Genomic DNA, 18238 nt, shown 5'->3' on the forward strand with positions numbered 1-18238 from the left:
CTGTGCCTAGGTTCTGTCTCTCTCTCTGTCTCTTGCTGTCTTGTTACATCTGTATTTATACCAGTTGATTCAATCCTATCAATCTCTATTACAAAGGTTAGGGCGTTTCTTATCTCCATTCCAGGGAGTAAAGATTATGTAGCTTAAGCATGATTGTTCATAGTTAAAGTGATTAATTACCCGCCTGGCAGTTAAGAGGTTTTATTCCCTCCCTAACTTCAGGGAAAAATCCCTACCTGGGGAAACAACCTTTCTCAGAGACCTTGGTTAAAACACATAGTGCCAAGAAGGTGAGCAAACATATTAAGAACAGTATGCCATATATGCCAGGTCCCTTGAAACAGCAAGCATGGACCGGCTCCCGGCAATTAAACATTTTAAAAATCACATTTGTTAACATCACTGGTGGTCTTATGAGAAAAATTACCAAACTCACAGTTGCAGACTCAAATTTTTTCAAAATCCTAATTTTGAAAAACCAGTCTGTCCCTAGCTATTGTTTCAAGTAAAGAATCAGTGAAAATATCAACATGGTGAAAAAGGCAAACAGCATCCTACTTTTACTTTTAAAATATTTTGACCTTATAAAACCCCAGGAGAAAGATCAGGAAAAAAAGGGGGCTAAAATCCAATGTTCAGTAACTTTTATAAAATGGAAACCATCCATGAAGCATGGTAGCTGGATTTTAATCCTGAAACTTTTAGCCTCAAGTCTAACATACTGTGAGTTGTTTTCCTAACTAACATGAATTACCTTAACCATCATCATTACTCTCAAAGGTTTTCACTCATGGTAATTTGCATTCACAATTTTTGAGGTATATTTGATAACATGGAATTTGAAGGAAAGGTTACAATATCATTTTGGTCTGAAATACTAAAGTCATATTCAACTTTTAACAACGACACAGGTATTTTTTAGGCAGGCACTCAATATTTATTGAAACTTATTTATATCCTAAGTAAAGAGACTTAAAATATTATTAATATCCCATTCATAGAAGAAATAGAATTGCAGCTATGAACTATACTTTCAAAAAGTCTTACCTGGCTCGTCCATGTAGTAGTAGATGTCAACATCATTTGACTGCATCACCACAAAGCCTTCTCCCATTAATCTCGGTGGCCTATAAGAAGGGGCAAGGCAAACTAAGTACAACTCCAGCATACAAACAGTTCAGTGTTCTAATTAATGGTGGTGACAGGTGAAAACAAACAAACAAAAACACAAACGCATCAAGGGTAGCATCTTAAAAAGGTAAGCCATCTTTCACAGACAATAAATTGTTCCATAGTTGAATTCTATGTTAGACTAAATAATGAAATGATACTGAAATATTTTTAATCAGTAGATTGGTTCAATAGGGAAAAAAGAAAAGAATTGTTTCACGTTTTCATTTTAAGTTCTGAATAACAGAAATCAATTTAAGACCAAGTTAATTAAATACAATGGAAAAACAATGTTCATCAGAATAGAATAATTATATTCTGTATTTACAACAATTAAACTTTAAATTCAATCATTTTCTATTAATAACACTACAAAACTGAAGAAATATCACTTTATATATCTGTAAAATAAAATAAGCCTTTCAAAACATTACATAAGAAAAAATGTTGTCATTTTTATTTTTAACAACTTTACATGACCTATTTCCAAGAATATTTACTTATTCAACTTGAATCAGATTTAAAGCAAACATCTCGAACTCAAATTCTGGATTGACTGTTTCTCTGCAATTGCTTTCCCACAAAATATTCATCTTTCATTGCTTTAACAACTTTTTACTTTGTCATACACCACAGTATCTTCCTTCCACATCAAAATAAACTTGGCAGTCATTAAATAATAACACAAATTCAGCAATATTCTTCTTAAACATATTAAATCTTAAGGTTAATGTTTATTTTTTTAATATATTTTATCGTTGTTTTACAGAGAGGAAGGGAGAGGGACAGAGAAGTTAGAAACATCGATGAGAGAGAAACATCGATCAGCTGCCTCCTGCACACTCCCTACTGGGTATGTGCCCGCAACCAAGATACACGCCCTTGACCGGAATCGAACCTGGGACCCTTGAGTCCGCAGGCCGACGCTCTATCCACTGAGCCAAACCAGTTAGGACAATGTTTATTTTTTTAATATATTTTTATTAATTTCAGAGTGAAGGGAGAGGGAGAGAGAGAAACATCAATCATGAGAGAGAACTGTTGAAAACTACCCAGGACTTGCATACCAAGCAAGTTCCATCCTAACTGTACCATCCTAACTTCAACAGATGTCTAAGAGTAATTTTGTTTCCATTTTCAACTTTTCTCGTTAACTCTGAATGGTACTCAACTAAAATGAATTTGTTGAATTTACTATTTATCCATTCCTTCTGTAAATAAAAACCTACCTGTAATGTGTAAACATCAAATACCAGGGCTTAATTTCCCAAAATGAGTTTTTCAAATACAGTTAAAAGGAAGAAAAGGGTAAAAAAATTAGTCATAATTCTATAGAAAAATATTTAAAATTAGAGTTTACCAATGGATAGTATATCCACTTGCCTTATAAAGCAGGACTATACTGTTAATTTATTAGAAAAATGTACTTAATTAATGCCCAGCTTGTAACAGAAATTAAAAGGGTGCTAAAAATCAAATTGATATCTATATGAGACATACGTAAAATGTTCTTACTCATCATTTTGAAGACCAACATATCTTGGACTAGGAACAAGCATGACTCGAACATTTTCAAGTTTTCCTTTCACAATATGCATGAATTGGTCAAGGTGACTTGAAGGTGGTTTTGTAGTATAAGTTAAAAAAGCATCATCAAAGTTGATACACAGAGTTTGAGGTTGGTAATGATTTCCAAAGGCCAGGCGACCCTACAAAAGATAAAAGATAGTATGCCATACTATAAAAGCTATATTTTTTTCCTTAACTGACCTAATAACAAACATTTTCAAGCAACAAGTAGATGATTCCACTTTAGCACTATCTATATTTAAATTACTCCACTGATCAATTTAGACCTGGTTTTTAAAAAAATTAAGCACTTGTGAATAAATACCCTTTCAGGTCTAACAAATTTATGCTAAAATGATATTGGTGTTAAAAAAATTCTTTCAGGAAAACCAAGATGGCGGCATAGGTAAACACCGGAAATTGCTGCCTCCCACAACAAATTCAAAAATACAACTAAAAGACAAAACGGACATCATCCAGAACCACAGGAAGGCTGGCTGAGTGGAAATTCTACAACTGGAAGGAAAGAGAAAAGCATACTGAGACTCAGAGGAGGTGTGGAAGTAAAGTGCAGAGGTACGGAGGCGCATGCAGCAAGGACTAGCAACTGAGGACGCGGCTGCCTTTTTGAATTGGAAGGGAGTCACAAGCTCCTGACTGCTCTGAACTCCAGTTCTGGGTGAGTCTCTGGGGACCCAGACTCATACGGGGAGAAACTGGACTGTCTGGCAGCGGGCAGAACTCGGAACTCGAGGGCGGCTTTCTCTCAAAGGTGCTTGCAGCGATTACCGATTATCCGGACACTGAGACGCGGGGCCCCTTAAGGCAGGGCTGAGGATCAGCCATAGCTGCTTGCTCCGCCCTGTTGATTCCTTGAGACCCTGCCCCACCCAAGCTGCGGCAGAGGCTTTTGCATATGCCCTGGCCCTTTGCAATCTGAAAATTACCTAATAAACTGCAGCTGGGCCAGACAGACCCAGAACTTCCAAGAGAAGGCCCAAGGCCCCACAGCAGCTTGCATTGCTTCACAGCTGGGCCTCATTTGGGCACCTCCAAACCCCAAACAAGGAAGGGGAATCTACAGATCTCCTCATAGCTCGTGCTGGGTAGCCTCAGGCAGAGGCTAAATTAGCACCTCCTTAGATCCAAGAGCCACTGTACCCAGCGGTCAGAGTTGGACCATCCAATTACAACTCCTCAGATCCATAAGGGACACACTCAGAGAGCAGACTCAGTGAGCACCAAAGCTCCACTGAAGCAAGTCTTGCCTCATAAGGGTGTCTTCAGCACAGAAGTTCTCCCACTGCAGACACAGCTGATTCTCACAGCCAATAGGCCTGGAGGTCAATTCCTCCCAGTGATACCTACAACAATCAAGGCTTAACTACAACAAGACTGTGCACAAAGCCCACAAAGGGGTGCACCAAGAGTGTCCACCTCAGGTAATTGGGGAGGCTGAGCCACTGGACCCTATAGGATACCTAGCACAGAAAGCCACTCTACCAACACAGGGAAGCATAAAATATGCGGAGACAAAGAAACAGGTCACAAATGACAGAAATGGAGGAAAGCAAACTACTGGATATAGAGTTCAAAACCACGGATATAAGGTTTTTCAAGAATTTTCTGGAAACCGCCAATAAATTTAGTGAGACCCTGGAGGATATGAAAAAAGACCAACTAGAAATTAAGCATACACTGACTGAAATAAAGAATAATATACAGAGATCCAACAGCAGACAAGAATATCCCAAGAATCAAGTCAAAGATTTGAAATACGAAGAAACAAAAAATACCCAAATGGAAAAGCAAAAAGAAAAAAGAATCCAAAAATATGAAGATAGTGTAAGAAGCCTCTGGGACAACTTCAAGTATACCAACATCCGAATTATAGGGGTGCCAGAAGAAGAGAGAGGGCAAGATATTGAAAACCTATTTGAAGAAATAATGACAGAAACCTTCCCCTACCTGGTGAAAGAAATAGACTTACAAGTCCAGGAAGTGCAGAGAACCCCAAACAAAAGGAATCCAAAGAGGACCACACCAAGACACATCATAATTAAAATGAATGCCAAGAGCAAAAGACAAAGAGAGAATCTTAAAAGCAGCAAGAGAAAGACAGTCAGTTACCTACAAGGGAGTACCCATACAACTGTCAGCTGATTTCTCAACAAAAACTCTGCAGGCCAGAAGGGAGTGGCAAGAAATATTCAAAGTGATGAATGCCAAGAACCTACAACCAAGATTACTTTATCCAGCAAAGAATTGAAGGTCAGATAAAGAGCTTCACAGATAAGGAAAAGCTAAAGGAGTTCATCACCACCAAACCAGTATTATATGAAATGCTGAAAGATATCCTTTAAGAAGAGGAAGAAGAAGAAAAAGGTAAAGATACAAATTATGAACAACAAATATGCATCTATCAACAAGTGAATTTAAAAATCAAGTGAATAAATAATCTGATGAACAGAATGAACTGGTGATTATAATAGAATCAGGGGCATAGAAAGGGAGTGGACTGACTATTCTTGGGGGGGAAAGAGGTGTGGGGAATGCGGGAAGAGACTGGACAAAAATCGTGTACCTATGGATGAGGACAGTGGAAGGGGGTGTGAGGGCAGGGGTGGGGGGGTGGGAACCGGGTGGAGGGGAGCTATGGGGGGGAAAAAGAGGAACAACTGTAATAATCTGAACAATAAAGGTTTATTGAAAAAAAAGAATTCTTTCACACTTTATGAAAATTGGAACCCAGAAAGTACAAAGTTACTTTCTTTTCTTAAGTGAAAATAATGTTTGCAAAAAATAAAAGGTTCTGTTATTAACCCACCAAGTATTAATTGTAGTAGAATTACTTACTGTGCTCACGTTGACCTTTATAACTGGAATAAGCGATCTCCATGAAGATGTGGGGTCCTGAGATTCTGTTTTTACTTTAACTCTAAGAAGAAAAAATAAAAACTGAAGTATATAGGAAAGTCTTAAATACCTGAGGATACAGTTGACCTACTCGAAATATACATTATTAATACCAGCTGTACCTTTCCAGATACATCTAATGACGGCTCCAGTAAATGAAACAGAGACCATCTAAAAGAAGACTAATAGCCCTAAAATGTCTCACTGAATGCACTCCACCATGTGTCTGTTTTTAGATCAAGCTGTAATAACAAAGCTATGTTCTTAGAATGACAAGCTTTAATGTCAAAAGTGTCAATTATGAGATGCTGTCATTACATCTACCATCTGCTCACCACACTACAATGTGACATTTTAGAAGACCGCCAAAACTATTATTAAAACAAATCAATATTAAAACAATATCAATGCTCGGCCAGTGTTCTCAGTGGTCAAGTGCTGACCCATGAACCAGGAGCTCATGGTTCAGTTCCTGGTCAGGGCACATGCCTGGGTTGTGGGCTCAATCTCAACTGAGCTGATCCTTTTCTTTCCCTATTCTCACCACTTTGTGAAATGACAGGCAAAGAATGAGAAAAATATTGGCCACACACAAAGTACACAAAATTTAAAGAATGAAAAGTTCACAGCAATTCACTAAAGATTTTGGATGAAAACTTGAGGCATATCTCTTCAATAACCCATTATCTCCTAAATGGCACTTCTGAGACCAATTCCACGAAGGTGACCCTCAGTGCTTAAAACTAAATTCAAAACAGACCTCATCACCAGCCCCCAACCTCCTCTTTCCCTGGGGTTCCCTGCCTAAGCATAATCGCTGCTTACATTAGAAATTTGGATTCACTATTGATCATCCCTCTTCCTCATTCTCCACATCTAATCTACCACTGTCTTATGGATTCATCTGCCTAAGTCTGTCTTGCTCCATCCACTTCTCCCCCTTCCCCTTGCTACCAACCCAGCTGATGAAATGTTACAACATCCTTCCATCTGGTCTCCCCGCCTCCAGCCTTACCTCCCTCCAATCACATCATAGCATTACTGACTTGAGGGAAAGCCTCTGATCCTGCTAAACCATTTTAATCTAAATTATCCCCACCTCAAATAATCCATTGCAGCCTCAGTAAGTAACTTCACTATTGCATATGATGTTTCTTCTCTATGGAAGACTCTTCATCACCACCTTTCCCTAACTGGCTCACCCTTCAGGTCGAAGCCCTCCTGATCCTTCTATGTGAAATCTACTTTTGTCCCTGAGATAATACTTCTTGCACGAAAATTGCCTATTTTACCCATACTTGGCTATAATTTCCAACAAGATAGAAGACTTGTCATATTCCCAGTACCTCAGCTCTGTGCCTGGGACATAATATCCATTAAATATTTAATTCAGAATAAATATCCTCATCATCGACTTAAAAAACAAACAAACTATTAGGTATGCAAGGCTGTTCCACATTCAAAAATCAATTAGCATTAACAGGTTAAAAACAAAAAATCAAATGATAGTATCACCAGATGCAGGAAAAGCATTTGACAAAATACAACAGCCATTATGATTAAAATCTCTCAGTAAATTAGGAATAGAGGGAAACTTCCTCATCTGTATATAGAGTATCTACAAAAGACCTAATTAACATCATACTTAAGGTGAGAATCTAGAAGCTCTCCCATTAAGACTAGGGACAAAGCAAGGATGTCCTATTTCACCATTCCTTTTCAAGTTTGGAAATCATGGCTATTGCAGTAAAACAAGAAATAAAAAGTATGAAGAATGGTAAGGGGAAAATAAGACTTTCTTTGTTTGAAGATAACATAACTGTATATGTAGAAAGTTTGGAAGAGCTGATCAAAAAAACCTATTTGAACTAGCAAGTGATTACAGCAAGTTTGCAGGATACAAGGTTAATAACTTATAAAAGTCAATCACTTTCCTATATACCAGAAATGAAAAAGTGAATGTTTACATGTTGCAGATTAATAAAATTCAAGTGTGACAATGAACCTTTCAATGTTGGACTGGGTTCCTGTTCTTCCATTTTCTCGTGTTTTATCATCCTCTTTCTTGGGGGGGATTAGTGTTGGCTCCAAACCAAATAATTCTTGAAGACGTCCATAAAGATCCGAACGATTATAGACATGAAACTCAAAGTCATTAACTGTGATGTATAATCTCGTTTCCGCCTTTGGATCTAAAGACATCAATTACACACATACACACAAAAGTTTTTAGTCAACTTTTTAAAAACTTTAGTTAAAGTTTTGTCAATTCATTTTCCACACTTAAAGTAATTTAAATGATTTACTTTAAACCAGAATTCTATGATAAAGAGGATCATATTTAAAATATATATAAAACACTGGTAAAAGAAAGAAAAAAGCTAATGTTACTACAGCATTTTAATTTAGCATTCGAAAAACAACGTAAATTTCTAGATTTTGGTTATCTAATGCAATAATTTAAAGATTTTACATTAAGAATAGAAAAGTGTCATTTACAGAGTAAAAGTATAACTTTACCCTAATATAGCCATACATTTATACTAAAATATAAGTAGCAAAATGTTCAAAGTATAATGTACTTAAACATCACATCAGTATTTAAACTTGTGCTTCATGAGGCAAAGGCTAGATTAGCACCTCCCTAGAGGACAGAAGTTCTCTCACTCCAGACACAGTTGATTCTCACAGCCACTTGGCCTGGAGGTCAAACCCTCCCTGGTATTAGTTACAACAATCAAGGCTTAACTACAAGACTGTGCACAAAGACCACTAGGGGGTGCATCAAGAAAGCATAACAAAATGCAGAGACAAAGAAACAGGACAAAATTGTCAATGGAAGATATAGAGTTCAGAACCACACTTTTAAGGTCTCTCAAGAACTGTTTAGAAGCCGCCGATAAACTTAATGAGATCTACAAGAAAACTAATGAGACCCTCGATGTTATATTGGGGAAACAGCTAGAAATTAAGCATACACGGACTGAAATACGAATATTATACAGACTCCCGACAGCAGACCAGAGGAGCGCAAGAATCAAGTCAATGATTTGAAATGCGAGGAAGCAAAAAACACCCAACCGGAGGGGCAGAATGAAAAAAGAATCCAAAAATGGATGAGAGAGAGCAAGATATTGAAAACCTGTTTGAAGATATAATGACAGAAAACTTCCCCTACCTGGTGAAAGAAATGGTCTTACAGGTCCAAGAAGCGCGGAGAACCCCAAACAAAAGGAATCCAAAGAGGACCACACCAAGACACATCATAATTAAAATGCCAAGAGCAAAAGACGAAGAGAGACTCTTAAAAACAGCAAGAGAAAGAAACTCAGTTACCTACAAGGGAATACCCATACAACTGTCAGCTGATTTCTCAACAGAAACTATGCAGGCCAGAAGGGAGTGGCAAGAAATATTCAAAGTGATGAATACCAAGAACCTACAACCAAGATTACTTTATCCAGCAAAGCTATAATTCAGAATTGAAGGTCAGATAAAGAGCTTCACAGATAAGGAAAACCTAAAGGAGTTCATCACCACCAAACCAGGACTATATGAAATGCTGAAAGGTATCCTTTAAGAAGAGGAAGAGGAAGAAAAAGGTAAAGATACAAATTATGAACAACAAATATGCATCTATCAACAAGTGAATCTAAGAATCAAGTGAATAAATAATCTGATGAACAGAATGAACTGGTGATTATAATAGAATCAGGGACATAGAAAGGGAATGGACTATTCTTGGGGGGGAAAGGGGTGTGGGAGATGCGGGAAGAGACTGGACAAAAATCGTGCACCTATGGATGAGGACAGTGGGTGGGGAGTGAGGGCGGAGAGTGGGGCAGGAACTGGGAGGAGGGGAGTTATGGGGGGGAAAAAGAGGAACAAATGTAATAATCTGAACAATAAAGATTTAATTAAAAATAAATAAATAAATAAACTTGTGCTTCATGGAAAGTAGGATTTTTCATAAAATACTAGTTTGTTTTTAAAAACTACTTAATTCTAAAATAAAGATTTTAAGAACCGTACACTTCAAACCATTTCAAATAAAAGACATAATTACATTAAATATAAGTAACAACAGAAATTTACAAATCCACCTATAAAGTGATAGATAGGCACTTGTTTCTGCTGAGGAAATAATCCAACACAGAGCATCACATGTTAACCAAGAGGCTCAACAGAAAGGTACCACGGTCAGTGCCTTATTTTGTTATGAATCATACAGGTGTTTTTTGAGACTTTTCAAATGTTTGTCCATTTTTGTCCCTACAGAACAAATTCAATTTAAGGCAATTAAAATTAGATATGACCAGTTAGAAGAGTTTAATTTTTTTATGGGTAAAGAAAATTGTTATTAACTTTCATTTTAGTAGCTTAAGCTGTAGTTTAAATATGATATGTATATATATGTCCCCCCAAAATGCCAGGGTCAAATGTCCAGCAACCTACTCAGACATCTCCAATGCGTTGTCTAACAGACATCTCAAACTTGATACATCAACCAAATATCTGATTTCCCCCCAAAGCTATTCTACAATATCCCCCATCCTATCAACAGCAAGTCAATCCTTTCAATTGCTCTCTTTCTTTCATGCCTTAGATTTATCAGCTTTTCTTTCAACATAGATCCACAACCACTGTCATGGCTCTGGCCCAAGTCACCGTCAACTTGAACGTCTTTATGGAACACAGCACAGTGGCTCCCATCGAATATCCCTGTTCTGCCCTTACTCCTCTTACTATGCCTGTGCCTTACACACTGGCCAGACTTTCCAAAGCCTAGCTATTTGAAAGAGTAAAGACAAGATCTACCCTCCTTGAAGCCTCTGGTCCGGTTAGTGTCTAGTAGGAGGGTTAGGGCCACATACCAGAACACTAACAGAGCCATGAAACAACTGGGAAGAAAATTCTGAGATGGTAAAATTCTGATGATAAAAGCAGAACCAGAAGAAATTCTAGAGTCTGTTTCCCTTTTTCTGTTCATCCTTTTCATACCAGATAAATGATAATTAGTAGACATGTCTGGTAGAAGTATGAATAAAGACACCGAAGTTGAAATGTAGAAAAGTGTCTTGGTAGACTGATTAAAGGGTGCTGAGAAGACCATTTATCACCAGTATGGGTCAAGCCAACTTTTGTAATATGCAGTAAGGCTAGAAATGTGGGTAAGGGTCCTACTGAGGATGACTCTGAATAAATAATCAGCTAAAGTAAACCAATTTAACCAGGCAAGAGGAAGACTACTAAAAGGATTTTTAGTAAACTGGTGATAAAATCAGAGTTTTGTCAAGTCCAAAGCTTTTAAAAACATTTTTATCCTATATAATAAAGAGCTAATATGCAAATGGTTGTCATGCCATCACACCATAATGGCTCAAATACTCAACACTGAGGAGAGAGGAATGGGGACCAGCCAGGCACAAATGAGCTCGCAAGAGAGGAACGGGGACCAGCCAGGCTGCAGCCCAGGAGAGGGACAAGCCGTCTGCCCCGGGCGCGGTCCCGGGCGCCTGAGGCTGCGGCCCAGGTTAAGCCACCCGTCCACAGTCCCCTGGAGCTGCAGCCAGCCTGGGCAAAGCCGGCCCAAGTCCTGGGTGCCTGCGGCCAGCCAGAGGGAGGGAATCCTGGGTCCCAAGTGCCTGTGACCGGCCTGAGGAGGAAATCCTGGGTCCGGGGTGCAGGGTGAGGCAGAGGTGGTTAGGGGCGATCAGACCAGCAGGGGAGCAGTTAGGGGTGATCAGGCAGGCAGACAGAGATGGTTAGGGGCAATCAGGCAGGCAGGGAGAAGAGTTAGGGCCGATCAGGAAGGCAGGCAGGTGAGCAGTTAGGAGCCAGCGGTCCCAGATTGCAAGAGGCAGTCAGACATCCCCCAAGGGGTCCCAGATTGGAGAGGGTGCAGGGCAGGCTGAAGGACAACCACCCTCTGCATGAATTTCGTGCACCGGGCCTCTGGTCTATTATAATAACCACAGATGAAAAAATGATTATGTCATCAACAATTTCAAACAAATAAAAAAAAAAAGAAAACTCACCATGCTGCTTCTGCTTTGGGTTATACATTTTCCACCACCGAAAAATTATAAATCCATCTTGAATTCTAAGCAAGATAAATTACAAAAGTGAAAACAAGTAAGAATTTACTTAACTTGATTCTTAGTTAATTATTATAAAAGGCAGGCAATTGATAATGAATAAGGAAACAAAAATTCTCAATGGAACACTGGCATACCTAAATGTTTCATACTCTTTCAGTTAATAAAGTAAAAGAGGATATGCACAGGTTTAAATTAGATTCTTCTATTCAGGTAAAATGTAATACTGGATTACATTCAATAGGAAAATGAAGTGCTAACAGAAAACCCTTTTATTTTATAAATATTTTTAATGTTGTAAAAACTACATAAATAAAAGGCCAACTCTCAAAAGGGGGACATTAGCACACTAGAGAAAACTTTTAAAGATAATCTTTCATTTCTGTAATGATATATCGCTTCATGCTCCAATTTTAACTTTAACTTTTTACTTTTAATTTGGAATAATTTTAGACTCACAAAGAAGATGCCTCTACTGTTTCAAGAGAAGTATAAGTAGTGCCACACCCTGGCATCTCTCAAATAATTCAAAGTTTTCCAAATTCTAAGTAACAAATTTTAAGAAGATCACAAAAATAAGAGTAAGCTGCCCAACCAGTGTGGTTTAGTGGTTGAGCACCAACCTATGAACTAGGAGGTCACAGCTCAATTCCCAGTCAGGGCACATGCCCAGGCTGCAGTCTTGATCCCCAGTAGAGGGCATGCAAGAAGCAGCCAATCAATGTTTCTCTCTTATCATTGATGTTTCTATCTCTCTCTCTCTTCCTCTCTGAAATCAATAAAAATATTTTTTTAAAATAATAACAACAGAGCAAGCTTTTCTTACAAGGCTTACAGAAGAGAGAACATATCAAACATATTATTAATTCTTAATACATTAAGATTTGTGTTTTCTTCTTAAAGTAAAATTAGAATTGTTAACAGATGCTAAACAATTCTAAACACTTACTACCTAATAAGAACCCAATGGGTGAGCATTATCAACATATCTGATCCTTATTTTATATAACAAATGACCACCATGAATTCTACAACAGAAATTATCAGGTAATTTAATGCCTCAATTTTTCATCTTGCAATGAAATGAGATTATTGATTTCTATATACTGCTATTAGGTAAACATTTTGCCAGTCTAAACTTTAGCTAAATTAATCCATGATTAGAAACATTTTAAAACATTAATTCATTAAGTCTGATTTACTGAAAAAATTATTTCTGATTTATGGTTTTTTTGTTGTTGTTTTATATATATATAATTTTTTTTAATTGATCTCAGAGAGGAAGGGAGAGGGAGAGAGAGACAAAAACATCAATGATGAGAACCATGGACCGGCTGCCTCCTGCACAACCCCCACTGGGAATCGAGCCGAAACCCAGGCATGTGCCTTGACTGGAATCGAACCTGTGACCCTTCAGTCCACAGGCTGATGCTCTAGCCCTGAGCCAAACCAGCCAGGGCTGACTTATGGTGTTATTTGAAGAACCAAGTAATATTAAAACAAGTATCATAATTAGAAAATTTTTTCAAGCTTAAAGTAGGTTCTTTTATTTGTTTTAGGTTTTGTTTTTGCTTTTTACCTAATAGACATGTCTTCTGTAATGTAATAGATTTCACGAACCATGATTTTTCCAGAAAGAACAGAGAAAGAGAAAGAGCCTGTTATAAGGAAAAAAACAAAAAAAACAGCAATTAATTTAATTGTTTTGATAGATAGTAGAGCTCTTAACACTTAAAATAATCTTAGCAATCAATTCATTCAGTAATTAAATGTTCTCTCCTGACTCCCTTCCTGATATCTTTACAGCCTTACTAATTTCTATCATTTTTCCTGAAAAAGTGCCACACGTATCATCACTATGGACTGAGTTACTAAAAACCATATAAGAACATTAGTTTTAATAGCTGCTTCATACGACTAATTCTCTTAATTATGCACAGCCATTAAATAAACCCACAACAGTGAGTAATTCACCATTTTTCTCCATTACTCTAGGAACCAGTCACTGCCTCAAATTAATGGAAGATTATTTATGTTTGAGAGAAGTTCATGTCCACTAAGAGGTACTCAACTCCAGGGAAGGTTAGAATGGTTCTATTCAGTGCCCCCTCCTCCTTTCTCACGGGTTTGGAACTTTCCAGAGCATATAGCTTCCTAGTACACCCTCCCATCTAGCTGCAAACCTCCCACTTATAAGTAGTTAGAAACTAAACTAATAAAGCAGGCCACAAAATGAAATATGACTCCAACTTAGAGGTTTTTAAAGTACGGGTTACTTGAAGAAGAAAAAAAGAGCAAATAATTCACTGGGCATTAGAAACTTTCTCTAGATCAGCTTTTCTCAACCTGTGGGTCGCGACCCCTTTGGGGGTCGAACGACCCTTTCACAGGGGTCGCCTAAGACCATCGGAAAACACATATATTATTACATATTGTCTTTGTGATTAATCACTATGCTTTAATTATGTTCAATTTGTAACAATGAAAATGGGGGTCACCACAACATGAGGAACTGTATTAAAAGGTCACGGCAATAGGAAAGTTGAGAACCACTGCTCTAGATGGAATTGAGAGAAATTTCTGTTTCCATATTTTATATCTGTCTACATTTTTTCAAATTATTTTCATGAGTATATTTTATAAACAATGTCAAAGAGTAACTATGGAAACACTTTAACAAATAAGAATGAGGTAAAGAGCATAACCTGTTATAGAGAGCTGTAAGAGAGAAATTCAAAGTAGCTTAGTTTATCCTTCATGAAACAATGGTAAATTTCTAAAGCTACTACCTGTTTATAAAATATAAATGTATAATATATACCTAAGATTACACAGAAGAAAATAATGCAGGTTTACTCCAACTCACCAATATGGATATAGCCATGTTTGTATAATCTGTTGACAACCAAGGTTAAAATAAGACCAACATTCCGAGAATTATAATATGTGAGATAAATAATCCATCCACAGGACAAAATGGTAGCTGTTGGGAGAAAAAAGTACAAAAGGATATCACTTTCAATCACCTTAATATCTTAGTAAAACTTGGTTGATAAAAGATCATTTACCACGCTCGGAAATGATAATATGGTAGTAAGTCCTCTTCAATTTAATACTTTGGGTTTTAAAATCAGAGGTTAGAGCTACCTCATCCACCTTTCCTCACTTTCTTTTAGTCATTAGCCAGAAATGCACAGATTCCAATCAGATCCATTAGAGCAGTGGTTCTCAACCTTGGCTATACATTAGAACAGCCGTGGGCAAACTACGGCCCGCGGGCCGGATCCGGCCCGTTTGAAATGAATAAAACTATTGAAAAAAAAGACCGTACCCTTTTATATAATGATGTTTACTTTGAATTTATATTAGTTCACACAAACACTCCATCCATGCTTTTGTTCCAGCCCTCCGGTCCAGTTTAAGAACCCATTGTGGCCCTCAAGTCAAAAAGTTTGCCCACCCCCTGCATTAGAATCACCTGGGAATCTTTTTAAAATCCTGATTTCTGGGCCTCATCCTCTGGAAATTCTGTTTCTTTGTTATAGGGTGGGGCCACAACATTAATAACAAAGAAACAGAATTTCCGGAGGATGAGGCCCAGAAATCGGGATTTTAATAAGATTCCCAGGTGATTCTAATGTGTAGCCAAGGTTGAGAACCACTGCATTAGAGCCTTCTGTTTTTCTTGTTTCCTTTTTCACTGCTTTGTACTGTTTTCTTTATTAAATATATGTAAAGATGTTCTGGAAAAGAAAGCCCATAATTCTGAACATTATGAAAAACATCCACCTTTATCAAGCTACAAGCTCATTTCCAAGCTATTCACTAAAGGCTAAAATCACTTAAAAAGAAAGAAAATAAATGATTTCTTAAATCAGAGAAAAGTCATTGATTTTTTAAATCAATAAACTCTGCTTTCTAAAAAGTAATGGAGTCAGGGGGTGGGGACTGGAGGGGTCAATGGGGGATAGAGGGGACATATGTAATACTTTCAACAATAAAGGCTTATTTTAAAAAAAAGTAATAGATCCTGGCCAGTGTGGTCACTGGTTTAATTCCTGGGTTGTTTGCTCAATCCCCAGTAGGGACATGCAGGAGGTAGCCAGCTGATTTTTCTCTATCATTGGTGTTTCTATCTCTCTATCCCTCTTCCTTCCTCTCTCTTTAAAATCAATAAAAACATTAAAATAATGAAAATAAGTAGGAATTTAGCCCACTTAAAGGCATATCTATATTAAACAGGACATCTTATACTATTTTACTACAACTGATAAAACAATAACCATTTAAGAATGTCTACTTTTATTGAATACACTACAATAAATGATATTCCAAGTTTGACCATTTGTCAATCTATCATGAAGTTTATAATCACTTACAAAATTTATAATATTCCAAAAAAAACGAGATCATGAATATACAAAAGGTAGAACACAATAAAGCATTTTCTGATAACAATATTTTTTTACTTATCTATTTTTAAAGTATAACTATTTTCTAAATTAGGACAAAGTAATGTAAACCAATTTAACATGTATAACCTTTTGGCAACATCAAATTAAGTTCTTAACTTTAAAAAAAATATTTAATATGATGAAACAAGGCAGTCACAGATCCAACATTTCACAGGGTAGCTTAGATTGATGGTAATAGCTTTGATGTAGCAAGTGCTATGATGTGTCCATAAAAATTATTCCTAGAACAATTATTTCAAAAAATTATTTTGATGACATTTCATTATGTTTTAAGTTTAAAGTCATTTTGTAGTAATTTTTACTGTAAATCACTGTGTCAGGTTGTTGTGGGCCATTCAGAAAGGCAAGAGGTATGTGAAGAGAAAGTATGCTTCTAGCGTTAAAGAACGTAAGAACTATGGCCTTTTCATTGTGACATGTCCCCACCCCCTTCAATATCATAAGGCCAATCACTGCTTGCTAGTAAAATTTGGAAGTTGCTACTCCATCCATAAAAAACAAACAAACAAACAAAAAAACAGTAATGTAGCCCTCACCAGTTTGGCTCAATGGATAGAGAGTTGGACTGCGGACTGAAGGGTCCTGGGTTCGATTCCTGGTCAGGGAACATGGGGGTTGCAGGCTCAATCCCCATTGTGGGGCATGCGTGAGGCAGCTAATCTATGATTCTCTCTCATCATTGATGTTTCTATCTCTCTCTCCCTCTCCCTTCCTCTCTGAAATCAATAAAAACATATTTTAAAAAAAGTAATATACAAAAAAATACATTTTACTTACCAACGAGGAGCCACACAACATTAGAATTGTGTTCTGTAAGAAAATCTTCTAATTGGGTGATACTAGGAACAATACTGTCATTCTTCCTTTGATCCATTATTGAAGTTTTTCCAGAGCAGCATCTAAAGGTCTAAGAGTTCAAAGGTTAAATTTAGAATCAGAGAATTATTAATCTGCAAGGAAAATCATGTAAGGGGGGAAAAGGTGAATTTAATGAATATGAAAGTTTATTAAATCACATTCTGTTCCTTCAATGATAAAAATGCAAAAATACAATAAATAACAAAACATGTCCACATTTCTATCTATATATATAAAAGCCTAAGTGACCAAACAACCAGTCAACCGGTCACTATGACGCACACTAACCAACAGGGGACAGATGCTCAATGCAGGAGCTACCCCCTGGTGGTCCATGCACTCCCACAGCCAACCTCCCATGATACCTCCCCCTGGCCAGCTGGCCCTGATCGACCCTGATCGGGACTGGGCAAGATGGCCCCAATCAGCCCCAACCACCGTCCAGGCTGAGGGACCCCACCCGTGCATGAATTTGTGTACCGGGCCTCTAGTAAAAGTCCATAATTATGAACACTGCAAAGATAATCAAGTATTTCCAAAGATCCTCTTTACCCTTAAGAAAATACAATGTTACATGTAAACTATATCTCACAATATAAAACTGGAGATTGGCCGGCATGGCTCAGTGGTTGAGCTTTGACCTATGAAGCAGGAGGTCATGGTCCGATTCCCATTCAGGGCACATGGCAGGGTTGTGGGCTCAATCCCCAGTGTAGGGCCTGCAGGAAGCAGCCGATCAATGATTCTCTCTCATCATTGATACTTCTCTCTCTCTCTCTCTCTCTCTCTCTCTCTCTCTCTCTCTCTCGCCTTCTTCCTCTCCCTTCCTCTCTGAAGTCAATAAAAATATATTTTTTTTTAAATACGGTTAAAAAAAACTGTAAAAAAATGTTCTCAAATTTTTCAAAGCTTTGAAAATTCTATCAACCAGCAACTTAAAATGTGGGAGCTAATTTTAAATATGAGCTTTCTCTTTCTCCCTTTTTTAGTTTTTTTAGACTAAAAAAATTTTTTAAAGGAGGAAACATTTTGAAAACACCTTTAATCTAAAACCAAACATTCACATATAATGGTTTACACAATAACATATGTACCTATTTCATACATATTTTTATCATTTTACAGATGTATCACCAGCATAACACTGGGGGT

The 18238-nt window shown here is 37.3% G+C and overlaps 1 protein-coding gene across 1 annotated transcript in view; it reads right to left on the bottom strand.

The window, feature by feature from the left end:
• Window positions 1-18238, bottom strand: part of BLTP1 (bridge-like lipid transfer protein family member 1) — a 166732-nt gene that overhangs the window by 137218 nt on the left and 11276 nt on the right. The window contains exons 3-10 of the mRNA XM_081091830.1: window positions 17006-17135; window positions 14620-14736; window positions 13333-13411; window positions 11694-11758; window positions 7661-7847; window positions 5596-5677; window positions 2686-2879; window positions 1048-1127 (exon numbers count right to left, since the gene is read on the bottom strand). Coding sequence (XP_080947956.1) covers window positions 1048-1127; window positions 2686-2879; window positions 5596-5677; window positions 7661-7847; window positions 11694-11758; window positions 13333-13411; window positions 14620-14736; window positions 17006-17102 — 901 coding nt within the window. The 5' untranslated portion in view covers window positions 17103-17135. The remainder of the gene's footprint in view (window positions 1-1047; window positions 1128-2685; window positions 2880-5595; window positions 5678-7660; window positions 7848-11693; window positions 11759-13332; window positions 13412-14619; window positions 14737-17005; window positions 17136-18238) is intronic.

Source organism: Myotis nattereri (assembly GCF_964212035.1).
Source record: "Myotis nattereri genome assembly, chromosome: 5".
Lineage (NCBI taxonomy): Eukaryota > Metazoa > Chordata > Mammalia > Chiroptera > Vespertilionidae > Myotis > Myotis nattereri.